Source organism: Balaenoptera physalus (assembly GCF_965194825.1).
Source record: "Balaenoptera physalus genome assembly, chromosome: 6".
Classification (NCBI taxonomy): domain Eukaryota; kingdom Metazoa; phylum Chordata; class Mammalia; order Artiodactyla; family Balaenopteridae; genus Balaenoptera; species Balaenoptera physalus.
In genome coordinates, this window is record NC_138885.1 from 81,618,238 (window position 1) to 81,634,284 (window position 16,047).

Below are 16,047 nucleotides of genomic sequence, written 5' to 3' on the forward strand. Positions count from 1 at the left end.
ATAAGTCACAACGTGTGGGGTTATCTGGTGTATCAGATAGAAATTACTGCATATCTGCCAGACAAAAATCTACCTGTTACCCACCCCCCGCCCCTATAGAATTATAAAATAGCCCAGTCAACATAAAGTCAAGCTCAGCAAAGCTATGAAAGAACACCTTGGTAAATTCTTGCCTATTTCCAAGTTTTGGATAATTTTTCTCATAGGAGTGAGATATTGCAAATATTGCATGGGACATACTTACACTAAAAATTTATTCATTTACCTGCAATTCATTTTTACCTGGGAATCCTGTATTTATCTTTTAACCTTAATAACAAGTTAACAAAAACTTTACCTAGTCTGCACAGTTCCATTGCCACACACAGTTCCATTGCCAACAACGTATCTCTTAAATTTGTGCCTGGCTTCATATTCTTGCCTAAATAATAAATATTAAGCGGTATTTCTACAGCGCTTCTATTCTTTATATTTACCACTGGGGGGCGCATATAACTCACAGTCTACCGGATGCCACGTGGTGACGAGCGTTTTAACACCCCATCCACTAGGGGACCGTTCAGGAACCTCTCAGATTTCACAACCAGGCTCTGCTCACGTGCTCACTAATCATTTGTGCGCACGCGTGCAACTGCTCCCAGGCCCGATCCGGACTGCGCAGGCGTACGAGAGAGTGGGCGCGCAGGCGTAAGAGAGTGAGCGCGCAGGCGTAAGAGGGACAGTGAGCGCGCAGGCGTAAGAGAGTGAGCGCGCAGGCGTAAGAGAGTGTGAGCGCGCAGGCGCAAGAGAGTGAGCGGGCAGGCGTAAGAGAGTGAGCGCGCAGACGTAAGAGTGAGTGCGCAGACGCCATTGGTAGGACTCACGGAAAAGGGAAAGGGAGGGGATGGAGCCGCTGGGAGCTCAGACGTGCTGGGGCTGTGGACTGGGAGCCGCTAGAACGTTCTCCGGGCTGCACATCCTGCATATTTGACGCTCCGTGGAGATGCCTAGCCGAGGTGCGCGACCCGAGGACGGCTCCGGGCTGGTCCCTACCGACAACTCGACCCAGCACAAGGAAGATCTCAGCAACAAGGTGAGTGTGGGACGAGGTGACAAGGCCCCCAGGCTCGGGACGGGGCGCCGCTCGCCCCCCACACGGCGGCCGAGTGGTCCGGTCTCAGTTTTGTCCCGCTGCTTTGACAGCTACAGTTAAAGGGAGACCTTGAAACTTGCCCCAATATTAGACCCAGATGACAGTAGGGCGGGGGTTTAGTTGTTTTGTTTTTCAAATTGTGAATTTTTTAAAGTTTTATTTTAAAAATTATCGTACAGTAAAATTTGACCCTTTTTTCTTTTCTCTAAATTTAACACATGTGTAAATTTGTGCGACCACCACCACAATTGGGATACAGAACAGTTCCATGACCCCAAAAGACTCCCTTTATAGCTGTGCTCTCCCCAACCCAGAACCTCGGGCAACCCCTGATTTGCTTTGCATCACGACAGTTTTATCCTTTCCAGAACATCATGTAGATGAAATCATAGCGCATGCGTCTCTTACTCAGCACGTCTTTGAGATTCATAGTTGCTTTTTTTCTTTAAAAACAAAAAACAAAACAGGTACAAAGTTTATTATTAGAGACATAGCACAACAACAAGTGGGAGAGCACACAGAGAATAGATAACATAGAGGCAAGGCAGAGATGCACACCCGGAGAGCAATGAGGAGGAGTGCAGTAAAGAGGTGGTGAAGTCGTTTATATAGGGCAGTTCTTCCAGGTCTTTGTTTACCTTTGGCCCATTATCTGGTTTCTTTTTCCACACCTGACCTGCCCTAGGATCCTCCCCAACATGCGTGCGCAACTTTTTTCCAACATGGATTACAGCCCAGAGGCCTGTGGGACGGCCATCACATATTATGGGGTGGTGCCCCCTCCTTTTGGACCCCCAAGGAGCCTTTCTGCGCACGTGCAATGTTTCCCTTGCCCCAAGGATGGGAAATGTATGACCTCTTGATCTTTTCACAGGGTTTAGTCCCACTCTGTTCCTGCCATAAAAATGTCCAATGTCCGGTTATTTACTCTATTTCTGTTGCTGGTTTTTATATCGAGGTGCAGATCTCGAAATATAGACAAGAGTCCGGTCATAAATATGTAGTCCTGGAGCCCGTTTGTCTCTTGCTTCAGGAAATGTAAACAGGGAGCTGGTAATGAATGTCCGGCCTGGAGCCCATCTTCTTCTCACCCCAGGAAGTGTGAACAGGAGGCCAGTTGTAAATGTCTAGCCTGGAGCCCATCTATCTCCTGCCTCAAATCCCCGCTGAGAGATGTGAACCCCAATAAATCTTTATTGGGAAGATGAAGGGCAAAGGTCTGTCTTCTGCAGCTTCTAAATGCTGGCATGGGGCTCATAGACCCTACCTAGTTGGGATCACAGAGCTCTCGTCTCATTAAGGGGCCCAGGGTGACTTCTGTTGTTATTCCAAGGAGTGGCTGGAATCTGCATCACCTCATCTTGTCTGGGAAACCGTTGTGTCCTTAGAAAGAACAAACTAGACAAGTTGATTAACAAAAGGCAGGGGCCAAAGATCAGTAGAATTGTTGTAACCAGGGGCCCAAGCAGGAGTAAGAACCAGGTTACATTTGGCCGCATTACTTTAACTGTAGTCCAGATAGTGTCAGCGCTTGGGTTACCCTGTCCAAAGGAATGAAGCCATTGAGCACGGTCATATAATTTTTTGATGTCTTTTTCTACTAATCCAGTGTTATTGAAGTAGGTGTGACAGACCTAGTTAGGAGTAGTTGGAGGAGTGACAACCTGAACGTTAATAGACAAAATAGATCTCATTTCTTTTCAGGAGATAAAGCCTGAAACCCAGTCTGGACCTGACGCTTTGGGGTGACTTGTAGCCAGGTAGCCAGTTGTCTAGTTTCATTTAAGTAGGTTTTAACTTTTAATGTGGTATTAACACATAGATAACAGGTGTTATTGGTCTGAAAATTTTCTCCTTAATAGCCAAAGCAGATGTTACCATTAATGATGTTAGTGTTTTCCTAGGTATGAGAAGATGTAAGAATTTGGGCTCATAAAATCTTTTTCTGAAAATATCTGACTATCTGAAGGGCTGTCCTACCAGTTTTTCCCAGAGCACAGAGTGCCCCACTTCTTTTTCTTTTTTAAAAAAATTTATTTATTTATTTATTTATTTTTGGCTGTGTTGGGTCTTCGTTGCTGCGCGCGGGCTTTCTCTAGTTGCGGCGAGTGGGGGCTACTCTTTGTTGCGGTGCACAGGCTTCTCACTGCAGTGGCTTCTCTTGTTGCGGAGCACGGGCTCTAGGCTCCCGGGCTTCGGTAGTTGCAGCACACAGGCTCAGTAGTTGTGGCTCGTGGGCTGTAGAGCGCAGGCTCAGTAGTTGTGGTGCACGGGCTTAGTTGCTCTGCGGCATGTGGGATCTTCCCAGACCAGGGGTTGAACCCATGTCCCCTGCATTGGCAGGTGGATTCTTAACCACTGCGCCACCAGGGAAGTCCCCCAGAGTGCCTCATTTCCACCCTGAACTCCTTTCAGGGGGTGTTGAAGGTCAGCAACTGCAGTGGCCATGATTTAGTCCTTGTAGAGGTAGATGGCAGGTGTCAGTTAGCAGTCGGCAGGGCCCCTTCATGGACATAAGTTTAACCGTGGTTTGGGAGGCATTTCATGACCATTTCGTCCCATGGTGCTAGGAATGCTCATTCCCGGGTCTGGCAAAGATTTCGTTGACAGGCCACTCAATGTGGTGTTACTGGACTAGGCCCTGTTAACAGTAGCCAAAAACCTCTGGACCACCTGTCTTACTAATCCCTTATGGTCCAGGTAAATATTCCCTCTTGTTGCTTCTTCCCATATTTAGAGTTACACTGTTACAATCATCGATCTCATATGGAGCTATGTATCATCATTTTACCAGAGGCTCAGTCACACAGTTGGTAATGTAATTAGCAGCAATTTTGTAAAACAGGCAATATAGAAAACAATATAGCTAGCAGTACTAGTAAGGTCATAAGTAAGAATTTAAGTCAAGAACTTCCATTAGGTGTTGCCCAGTATATACCCAGGTTATCTGACTTAGTCTGTTCTGTACCAATCCTTATCTTTCAGGGAAATTATATACTGGCATTGTTCGTAAGGCATTTGCCCCAATTTTTTAGTGTAACTAGACTGATTATCCTTAGTATGATTTAATTGTCCCCAGCGTAGAGAGCTGATAATGCTGCTGGGAACCTAAGAGTTTCCAATCTCAGGAGGGAGCGGGTAGAGAGAAAGATAAATGTTTTAATTTTACCCACAGGTGTAAATTACCAAATTGTTGTAAACCATAAATAACTTGAGGAGAAGAGCTTCTTTATCTCTTTTAACTCCCAGGTTTCGGCACCATCTGATCTCGGAGAGGCAGCAGTGAGTGATGGCATGAAGCAAGATCTTAATTCCCTGCCCAGGAATTGAACCTGGGGAGCCTGGATGAAAACCAGGAATCCTGGCCACCACAATCCCTGGCTCTTGCCCCCAGTGAAAAATGCGTTTCTCACGGAGGCAAAACTATAAAAATAGGTACAAAGTTTATTATTAGAGACATAGCACAACAAGTGGGAGAGCACACAGAGAAAGTTTGTTTAGTTAAGATAGAAGCAAGGCAGCGATGCACACCCAGAGAGAAAGGGTGTGGGCATCCTCCCTAAGGAGGAGGAGCCTGGTTTGGTTTTTTTCTGGAGCCTGCTTTAGTTTTTTTCTGTGTGCTCTTTTAATACTTTTAAAAATACTACTCACCTTAGATCTGCTGCCTGTATTCTCTGTCTCAGAAAATGTCACCACCATCCATCCAGTTGTCCATGCCAGTAACGTGGGAGCCAACCTTTATGTACATCAGGAAGTCCTATCAGTTTTATTTTTGAGGCCCATATGAAATATGTCCCTTTATCACCGTGTACACTCTTAACCATCCTAAACCAGCCACTTTCATCTACCGTAGGGAATCCTGCAAAGGTTTCCTAATTGGCCTCTCCTCATCCATTGTTACCTTCTTCCAGTATGTCCTTCACTTTGGCCAGAGCTACGTTCCTGAAACAGGTATCTGATTATCACTCTTCTGCCCCTCCCCCCCCCAAAAGGGAGCCAGTATAATATAAATCTTAACTGCCATAAGCAGGAGGAAAAAAAAAAAAAAACACCTTTAAAAATAAATTTGAGATGAGGATGGCTATAGCCTTTGAGGTAATAGATGTCCTAGATAATACTTTGGTTCTGTCCCAAACTGACAGTGGCATCTTGGGCAAGTCTCTAATCCCTCTATCACAGTTTCCTTGTCTGAAGTACTAAAGTATACCTGCCATTCCTAAAATGAATGGGAAAGTGCTGTTCAAACGTAAGCTTCAAGGGGGTTGTACAAATTCAATCTTGGAATTCAACTCATTCTCTAGTCAGTTACTACAGTGACCGTCAGCTGGAGAGCAGGAGGGTACACATCTGTGAGGAATGAATTTTCAAACCACACACAGCCCACTCTGATTACTACCATAGCATGCCACTTATACTGATGTATGACAGATCCTTGAGGCTTCCCAGGTAGGCCAAAATTATAAAATATGCTTTTAGAGGCTCTAGTGATACTATGTAATCAGTCATGTTCACAATATAGCTACCATTACTGAAAAGAGTTAAAAGAAACTTAGTTTCCACTTAGTTGAGCCCTCTTCTACTAATACAAAGTGAGACCTAGTTGACAGTGCCAGCCCTGTGCTAACCTTTGAGATGTAAAGCAAAGATGGAAAGTGTTGGGTCATACTACCCCAGGTAGGGCACTTACTGCTACTTGCTTCCTCTGAATGTCTGGCTGTACCATTTAGTACATAAATCATGAAAAGCATGGGAATGGGGTGGGGGAGTAACCCACTCTTCATTCCATTTGGTTTTTTTTTTTTTAAAGCTAAAATATAATTTAAAAGAAATCATTGAAAACTTGGTATTACTTTTGGGTTTTGGTGCATACTGTCTTTTTTTTTTTTTTTTTTTTTGGTACATTCTCTATTTTAAATAAAAGATGTAAATCTTACTTAGTAACTATGGCTCTTGCCTGAATATGAATGCTGGTTACCAACACCCTGTCTTGGCTCAGTGAGCCGTCTAACACTTTGTAAGTCTAATCACTGTTTCTTCCCTCAGCTTTCCCCCACCTGCACTTCCACACAGCTGCTGTTGAAAAGAATCTATATATTCACAGACTGCCCATTTGGACAATCAATACTTATCCCATGTCTTTAATTTTAAAGGGCCCTCACTGAGCATACTTTGATAACCTCTGATTTAAGAATGTTTTCTTATTTAATAGATCAAAGAACAAAAAATTGTTGTGGATGAACTTTCTAACCTGAAGAAGAACAGGGTGAGTTATTAGAGTTATTCCGAACAGTATGTGGGAGGGTTTGATTATATCTTATTAACTATATACAAAAGTTACAAGAACTACATATAAGATTCATATTATATTAAAATTTACAAGGTTTCAGCATCTCTTTAGTTAAATTGCAAAAGTGAAGTGTCCATGATTTTTTAATATATATCATATATAGATATCTACATATTAACCATAGCTGTTGATAATCTTTTCCCCATCATATGCAATTGACATTACCGTTGAACCAAATGATACTAATTGTACTATGTTATCTTGGAGCCATAGTCACTAATGGTATTTATTTTATACTTGAATTGGTGTTTTCTTTTGAAATAAATGAACTTTAAATCTATTGAGAAGAGTAGAAACTATTCAAGTGAATGTGAATAATTGTTTAAAAAAAAAAAAGATAAATGCTTCCCCTTCCTTCCCCCCCCCACCCCAGGTTTTTTTACTCAAAACTTCCAAATCTTTAACATGGTTATTTAACTCCATTTCCATTAGTGTATTCACAAACAAGCAAGCTACTGTTTCATGGGTCGTTATACTGCCAAAACATATATTTTAAAGTTAAATGATTTGAGCCCTTTAAAGCATTGTAGAGATTACTTGATAACTGACATGTTAGACATTTCTGATAAGGGGAATATTAGCAGGTAAGGTACAATTGATACAAACTTTCTAGAGGGCAAATTGGCATAATGTATCAAAGTCTTAAAGCTATGTAACACTTTGATCCAGCTGTTCTATTTATAAGAATTGATACCTAGGAAAGTATCATGAGAGTGCACAAAAATTTAGGTACAAAGACATTCATCTCAGCATTGATTTATAATGGTGAAAAGTTGGTAATACTTAAATGACCAAATAAACTGAAATATTACTAAAGAAAAATGGTATTATAGTATATGCAGAGAAAAAAGAGTTTTACCTCAGTGTTAATGGTAGCAATTTCAGGATAGTTGGATAATGGGTGAGTTCTGTTTGTTTATCTGTATTTGCTAAGGTATTGTTCTGAACATGTTACTGAAGTTCAAGAATAAGCAATAATAGGGTTCAGAGTTTTGACATCTACTTTTTAGAATAAATCATGATATTAGCCTAAATTATGTTTTGCAGAAAGTATATAGGCAGCAACAGAACAGCGACATATTCTTTCTTGCAGACCGAACAGAAATGCTTTCTGAAAGCAAAAGTAAGTTTTTTTTGATACATTATATAGAAACACACAGAAATTCTTTTGTGGGCTTTCTGTAGAAATTCATGATGGTGCCTAAATTATACTGTCTACATCTGAATGTTTACACATATATCTGTCTACATCTGAATGTTTAAACATATATCTAAAGATGGGATGGTGGTATACCTGTTAATAAAATTAATGCAATGGTTTGGTTTTTTTCAAGTTAGCCTTCCAAGGATGAGTCAACAGTAAAAATAAAATCAAATTAAAAAAATATAAGATGTGTTAGGAAGCGATAATAATTAACGTAAGCTTTAGAGTTTTAGACAGATCTAGGTATGAAATAGTGTTCTACCACTTTCTACCTTTGTGGTTTTGAGTGAATCACTTTGAGCCTCCAAAGTCTTACGGGATTTAAATAAAATGATATGTATATTTAATGTGCATAGCCCCATGCCTGGGTCAAAGTAAACATTTAACAAACAGAAACGAGTTCCCTAAGTACTAAACATTCTTCATTAGAAGCCTGTTGTAAATTATTATTCAAACTAACATAGTACATATACTCATATGTTTTGATCTTGGAAAATAACCTGTTTTGCCCTTTGAATTACTAGGTAAAGGTTCAAGAATTTTTATTTCACTTAGTATGTCTTCTCCCTTCCCCCACAGATATATTGGATGAGCTGAGGAAAGAATACCAAGAAATAGAAAACTCAGAGAAGACCAAAATCAAGAAATAGTCAACTTGATTTTACATAGCAATGTGTGGCATTTGTTGTGCAGTAAGCTTTTCTGTTGAGCATTTCAACAAAGATTTGAAAGAGGATTTACTGTGTAATCTTAAACGGCGGGGACCCAATAGTAGTAAACAGTTGTTAAAGTCTAATATTAACTACCAGTGTTTATTTTCTGGTCATGTCCTTCACTTAAGAGGTGTGTTGACTGCCCAGCCTGTGGAAGATGAAAGAGGCAATGTATTCCTGTGGAATGGAGAAGTCTTTAGTGGAATAAAGGTTGAAGCTGAAGAGAATGATACGCAAATAATGTTTAATTATCTTTCCTCTTGTAAGAATGAATCTGATATTTTGTCACTCTTCTCAAAAGTCCAAGGTCCTTGGTCTTTTATATATTATCAAGCATCTAGTCATTCTTTGTGGTTTGGTAGGGATTTTTTTGGTCGTCGTAGCTTGCTTTGGCATTTTAGTAGTTTGGGCAAGAGTTTCTGCCTCTCTTCAGTTGGCGCCCAAACGTCTGGAGTGCCCAATCAGTGGCAAGAAGTTCCAGCATCTGGAATTTTCAGAATTGATCTAAAGTCTACTTCCATTTCCAAATCTGTTGTTTTAAAATTGTATCCTTGGAAATATAACTCTAGGGAGGATGTTATCAAAGAATGTGTTAATAGCCTAACTCAAATTTCAGCAGATTTGCCAACATTTGTATCAGTGGCAGCAAATGAAGCCAAACTGTATCTTAAAGAACCTGTTGTCCCTTTAAATATGATTTTGCCACAAGCCACATTTGAGATCCATTGCAGTAGCATTTCCAGCATCCCACCGTCAAGAGAGACCCTTCAGGTCTTTCTTACTGATGGACACATGAAGGAAGTAGTTCAGCAGTTCATTGATATCCTGAGTATCGCAGTCAAGAGACGTGTCTTGTGTTTACCTAGGGATGAAAACCTGACACAAAGTGAAGTTTTGAAAACTAGTAATAGGAAAGCAAATGTTGCAATCCTATTTTCTGGGGGAATTGATTCCATGGTTATTGCAGCGCTTGCTGACCGTCATATTCCTTTAGATGAACCAGTTGATCTTCTTAATGTGGCTTTCATGACTAAGGAAAAGACTATACCAGCTGGTTTTAACAAAAAAGGGAGAAAAGAGAAAAATAATTGTGAAAAACCCCCTGAAGAATCCTCTAAAAATGTCACTGCTGCTGCTGCTGCTATTGCTGGTGAACAATTCAACGTACCAGATCGAATCACAGGAAGAGCAGGGCTAAAGGAACTACAAGCTGCCAACCCTTCCCGGATTTGGAATTTTGTTGAAATTAACGTTTCTCTGGAAGAACTGCAAAGATTAAGACGAACTCGAATATCCCACTTAATTCAGCCCTTGGATACCGTGTTGGATGACAGCATTGGCTGTGCAGTCTGGTTTGCTTCTGGAGGAGTTGGTTGGTTAGTGACCCAAGATGAAGCAAAACCATATCAGAGTAGTGCAAAGGTATGACACGGTATTTCTACTCAGGATTTCTGAGACCTAACTTTGACCCTTAAAGCTTTTAGCATTTAAGTTGCAAGAATATAGCGTATTTCAGTTGCATTTAAACTACAACACAAAGTATATGACTTTGTAAAAACCGGGCCTATTTTACTATTTTATGACTTTGCCTTATGGCTTTTCTCTGAAAATGTTATCTTTGGGGTTATCATTTTTTAAGCTTGACTTTTATCTTAGTTATTTTCCTTACTGTATAGTAGATAACATTTTTTATATGGATTTCTTTAAACCTTTATAGGTAGTTCTTACTGGAATTGGTGCAGATGAGCAGCTCGCAGGTTATTCTCGTCATCGTGTCCGCTTCCAGACACACGGGCTGGAAGGACTGAATAAGGAAATCGAGATGGAACTGGGTCGAATTTCTTCTAGAAATCTTGGTCGTGATGACAGAGTTATTGGTGATCATGGAAAAGAAGCAAGGTAATTCCTATCATCTATCTGAGGGTTTTGGGGTAATCTTGTAAAGACAATAGACTGTAAAAGATTTTTAGGTTCCTTTTTCTTTGGAGACTTGTTCAGATGAATAACAGTAGCAGCAATATCTTGGCTTTATATTACAAACACAGTCGGTCAGAAGCAAAGCTGGAGAAGAGCCAGAGGAACAGTTTTTCCAGAACTCATTCTCCAAGAAATGGCTTTTCAGTAATTTTCAAATATGATACAATGACATGATTGCTTTTAAGACTACAGTGAAAGACTGTAAAACTTGAGGTAGTGAAATACTGAGAAGAAGGTGTTTAAGGGGCTTTGTTTTGTTTCAGATGTTTGCTTTCCTCCCAATAAGGGCATAGTCCTACTCCCAAGCTTTCTCCTCCAATGTTACAGAGCCTGACTTTGTCTCTACAGACATTTCTGTATGTACAGGCATACCTGGAGATATTGCAGATTCAGTTCCAGACCACCGCAAAAAAGCGAGTCATGTGAATTTTTTGGTTTCCCAGTGCATACAAAAGCTATGTTCACACTGTACTGTAGTCTATTAAGTATGCAGAAACATTATGTCTAAAAAAAAAAATGTATATACCTTAATTTAAAAATACAGAACAAAAAGCAATCACAAGGTAACATCAGAGATCACTGATCACATATCACCATAACAAATATAATAGTGAAAATTTTGAAATATTGCGAGCATTTCTGAAATGTAACACAGAAACGTGAAATGAGCAAATACTGTTGGAAAAATGGCACCACCGATAGACTTTGCTTATCGCAGGGTTGCCACAAACTTTCAGTTTGTAAAAAAAAGAAAAAATAACACAGTATCTATGAAGCACAATAAAACAAGGTATGCCTGTATAAATCCATACTGATTTAAATGGTGGTTCCGGTACTGGATTCCCCTCTGTCATATGTTTTTTGAACACAGTTTAGTCATATGTTGCAGATTATCTGAAAGTTTCAGCCACTTTCATGTATATATTCTTTTTTAATCTTAGGGGTTTATGTTTACCTACAACATATTTCTGATGATAGTAAAGTGCTTGAATACAACTTTTTAAAGCATTAAGGATAAAAGATGTTTCATTTAATTATAAAAAGCAGAAATTTGTTCAAGTAGGTTAATTTATTAAGTGATGGTTTTATTACAAGGGTTTGAGCATGCAAGAACAAGGAGTCCAAATAAGCTTCCTGGGAATTGGAGCATCATAATACACGAACTCTGAGACTTCATTGTTTCTTGTCTCTACCTTGTCATTCCTGTGTTGCCAGTTCTGACATGTAAAATTATCATAATTTGCAAAATTTCATTATAAAGAAATAAGTACTGCCACAATACAAAGTGTGTAAAATGTTTTCCTTTTGAAGGGTATATGTGTATGAGAGAGAGAAAGAGAAATTCAGTCTGTTATTTCAGCTAGGTCAGAGAAAAGGGAATTTATTTTATTCAGGAAAAGCAGTTAATTCTAAAGACCCCCAGGACTTCCCTGGCGGTCCAGTGGTTTCAGACTCCGTGCTTCCACTGCAGGAGGTGTGGGTTTGATCCCTGGTTGGGGAACTAAGATCCTATATGCTGCACGTTGCAGCCAAAAAAAAAAAAAGACCCCCCCCCCCGCCCCCATGACATCCTTGGGTAAAAATGGATGTGAAGGATGTTTAAAACAGCAAGTCAGAATTGTAATTTAACAAATACCATTATACCATTACCAAATACCAAATGGTATTATACCAAATACCATTATAGTGGCTAGATTTAAACCTACTTATTATGGATTTTGGCATACATATTATCCATACATATTATCCGTAATCTATTAGCTTCTCTTATTTAAATTTGCTTTCACAATTAATTCATTTTTATAAAATATTTTGTATAACAAATGCCTTTACCCTTTCTGATCTCTACTTCAGTTAGAATGAAATGTAATGAAATAGAAACACTAGTGTAATTGTATTGCATTTTGAGGAATTGGGAAGGAAGGGGGTAGGATTAGAGTATTTTAAACAAAAAAAAGAACAGAATTTGCTAGAAAATTAGGAAAGCCAAAAGAGCAGAAAGTTTTTTTTTTAATCTAATATTTTGTCCTGTTACACCAATTTGTTGCCATTTAAGCAGTTTAAATGTAATTACAATTTTGATACCATAACGTTTTGCCATAAGTAAATGTTTCACAAGTTCAGGAGAGTAGAGCCCTTCTATATTGGTTTCGTATCCCTAAAGTTCAATATCTTTAGATAGTAAAGAGCAGACACAGGTTGAATAATTAACTCAAGACCGTGCTTATTTTCAAGGCATCTCCAAAGATATCTTGTGAAACAATTTGAAATTATTTCTTGACATCATAGGCTTAATTTATCTATTGAGGGAAAATTTCTTTATATTTTAGCGTATGTATTAAAATTAGACAAGTGTTGTGAAATAATTTTTAATGTGATTAAATTTTAGCCATAAAATTGTATAAATAGATAGAATATTTTTAATCTAGAAAAATAGTGCCCTCAAAAATAAATTTAGACTGTAAATATTAGCATACTGAAGAAAATACAAAAGAAATAATCACAACAGATTGATTTTTTTCTTTAATAGTAGTTATACTTTTTATTTTAGATTTCCTTTCCTGGATGAAAATGTTGTCTCCTTTCTAAATTCCCTACCGGTTTGGGAAAAGGCAAACTTGACTTTATCCCGTGGAATTGGTGAAAAACTAATTTTGCGTCTTGCGGCAGTGGAACTTGGTCTAACAAACTCTGCTCTTCTGCCGAAACGGGCCATGCAATTTGGATCCAGAATTGCAAAAATGGAAAAGAATAATGAAAAGGCATCTGATAAATGTGGAAGGCTCCAAGTCATTTCCTTAGAAAACCTTTCTATTGAAAAAGAGATTAAAACGTAATATTTCACAGTGTAACAACATTTACTGAATGATGATTTAAAAAAATACTCTGCTGCTTTATTATTGTATAATGTGGCTGTAAAATTCATTACGTGAATTTTTACTTTGTAGCGTAATACAACCAATTTAATCAAATTGATACTCCAGAGAAAGAGATTATACTTGAAAGAACAACCTGGATATTTTAAACTGTGGTATTAACATTGTTTTGAACTCTTACATGGTAATATCCCACCAGCAGCACTAAAAGAAGGCAGCTTTTATTGACTCTTCATGGTAGCTATATCCAGAAATAACTCAATTTGTTACTGTTGTTATTTAACAGATAAGAGAACTAAGGTTTAGAGAAGCTAAACAATTTGTTTGAGGTTCACACTCCTGAGAGACATGTGGTACATCTCTTTAGGCAGCTCACTGTCCCCCTCTGAGAACTTCTGAAGACTATATTAAATATTCTCCTGTCCCACAGATCTTTAACCTCCCTCTCTTTTCCCCATTCTCAGCTCATGACCTCGGCTTTTCACAGAGAAATCAAAGTCATCCAGCTAAGAACTGCTCAACTTTCCAACACCAAAAGTTCTAACTTACCTGTGTGTGCACTCATCCTTTTCTTCCTTCTTGCCTTTAGAAAGAGAAATATATGCATCCATCCATCAAAAAGGCTGTGCCTCCACCTCTTCTTTGTATCCCAACCCTTCCTGCCTTTCAGGAACCTTACACTAGGCTTTCTAGTATCTTCAGCCTCTTCTCTATAGTATCCTTCGTATAATCATTTAAAATGTTCTAGTCTATACCAATTTAAAATGCACATCCTTGGTCCCACATCTTCCTGTACTTACCATCTCTTGCCTCCCACCCACACTCACCCTTTCCACCTTTTCACCTAGTCACTCAACTTCACTCCAACCTGACATCCACCCACAGTATTCAGTCGTGACCACCATAACGCAAGGTCACATTTGGGATCTATCCCCAGTTAGGGCTGACACCCTTTCTGGATCTGGACATACTTTGATTCTTTTAATTATAGTGGGAAAGAAATTTTAGGAATTTACATACATTGCTCATACTTCAGAAGTGCAAACATGCAGCTCTCTTAAAGAAGGCAGTGACTTTTTGACATCTCTTGATCTGGGAGAGCAATCACAAGTTTATTAATATTCACTACCTCCACAGCAGCTAAGATAGTGACATGGTTGGAATAAGAGAAATTCTGCCTTCAAACAGTGACCAAAACCCTCCCTGTTGCTAAATTCAGGGGAAAGTTTCAGTTCTCATCTCCCTTGACCTAGAGCAGCATCCAGTGAAGTTGGCCATTCTCTTCTCTTGGCTTCTGTGACCAGTCTTGGCTTTCCTCCTGCTCTCCTGACTGCTCGCTTTTGTATTCTTTCCTGCCTCCACCCTCTCCACCTGACCTTTACATATTAGATTTCTCAGGTCTCCATCCTGGGTTCTCAATTATCTATTCTCTCCCGTGGTGATTTCAGCCACTCCCCTGGCTTCATTTACCCTAAGCCTGCCGGAATGTATACATCTAACCCAAGCTGCCATTTTTAGCTAAGACCTGTATATCTAAGGCACATCTGACATCTCTACTTGGTTCTCTCACAGGTACAACTGAACTCTTAATCTTGCCCTGATCCCCCATAGCTCCTGACAGAAATTTAGGTGTCACCTAGATGACCACCTTCTTTTTAAACTCTGCCACTATTCGATCTGTTCCCAGTAGGCCATCTCATTATTTCTCAAACCCATCCACAGCCCTCCATCACGATCACCACCACCACTCAAGCCTGCACCTGCCCTCTACTGCCATCAATCTAGCGTAAACTCTTAGAATAAAGTTCAAAATCTTTAACTCAGCAGCCTTCATAGTCTGGCCCTCACCTACCTCCTCATCCTATTTTTGTGCCCACATCTCTCTAGTTCTCTATGCAGTTTTGTTCAGTTTCTCAAAAATTTCAACTTTCTCCTCAGCTCAGTTCTTCATCACCTGTTGTTCCCTATGCCTGGAAAGCTACTTCTCCAACTCTCTGCTTGGATAGCTCTTTCTCATCTATCAGGCTCAGCTTGAAAGATCACTTCCTCAGGGCAGCCTTTCCCATGAAGGTTAGCTTTCTTTCATGTGCTGTCATTACCTTACATTATGGTACTGTTTAAATGCAGCTGTATGATTATCTGCGTAACTGTAAGCTCCTTGAGGTTTTACAGCTGCCCTTTTCCAGCGTCCCCAGCGCCTGGCTCATAACAAGCGCTCCATAAATGTTTGTTGAGTAAAAGAATTATGATAGAGGTGGGATTCTAACTCAGGACTACCTCAGAGCCTGGGGCCCTCGCCTCTGCCGCTCTGTTTGTGTGCTTTCTCGTAGACAAATAGTGAAAGTAGGAAATGACAGAGATGCACGGTTCGCAGAGCCCCAGTCCGGACTGAGTTCTAAAGGGGAGGGGTGGGGGTGGGGTAGGGCATCTGCCTTGGAGGAATCTAAGCCGCGGCGAGCATCCTTGGCACCGGCGGGAGGCCCCGCCCTCGGAAGCACAGGAGCGCCCCCACGCGGCGCGGCCCCGCCGTCCCAGGCCCCGGGTACCAACGGCTTCGGCACGCGCCGGGGCGGCGGGACTTCAGCAAAGGCCCGGGCTTCCAGGAGAGCCTGGAGGCTGCGCGCGGCGAGCAGGCCTCCCCAGGCCGTTGGCTCAGGAGAGTCCCTCCCAGTCCTCCCTGCAGTGGCTACGCTCGCCCCCGCCCACGCGGGGCTCCTGACGTTGGCTTCGGGCCCAACGAGAGACCGGTCATTCAAAACGACCACTGCCCTCGGCCCCGGGAATACTCCAAGGACCGG

At 40.5% G+C, this 16,047-nt stretch overlaps 3 protein-coding genes and 1 long non-coding RNA gene across 4 annotated transcripts in view; 3 read left to right on the plus strand and 1 right to left on the minus strand.

The window, feature by feature from the left end:
- The window catches only part of LOC309663463, a 320,115-nt gene that overhangs the window by 153,400 nt on the left and 150,668 nt on the right, over nucleotides 1-16,047 (minus strand). The gene's annotated exons all lie outside the window — the stretch shown is intronic.
- On the plus strand, nucleotides 819-8,623 carry ASDURF (ASNSD1 upstream open reading frame). The gene is made up of 4 exons (XM_082467392.1): nucleotides 819-1,072; nucleotides 6,342-6,395; nucleotides 7,527-7,602; nucleotides 8,263-8,623. Exons 1-4 carry the CDS (start codon nucleotides 983-985, stop codon nucleotides 8,331-8,333), a joined length of 291 nt encoding a protein of 96 aa, XP_082323518.1. The 5' UTR covers nucleotides 819-982; the 3' UTR covers nucleotides 8,334-8,623.
- Nucleotides 8,355-15,072, plus strand: ASNSD1 (asparagine synthetase domain containing 1; the record flags this gene model as incomplete). Its single annotated transcript, XM_082467099.1, has 3 exons — nucleotides 8,355-9,818; nucleotides 10,114-10,295; nucleotides 12,925-15,072. 3 exons carry the CDS (start codon nucleotides 8,355-8,357, stop codon nucleotides 13,208-13,210), a joined length of 1,932 nt encoding a protein of 643 aa, XP_082323225.1. The 3' UTR covers nucleotides 13,211-15,072.
- Nucleotides 10,157-16,047, plus strand: part of ANKAR (ankyrin and armadillo repeat containing) — a 65,845-nt gene continuing 59,954 nt past the window's right edge. The window contains exon 1 of the mRNA XM_082466128.1: nucleotides 10,157-10,295. The gene's annotated coding sequence lies outside the window, so the exon portion shown is untranslated. The remainder of the gene's footprint in view (nucleotides 10,296-16,047) is intronic.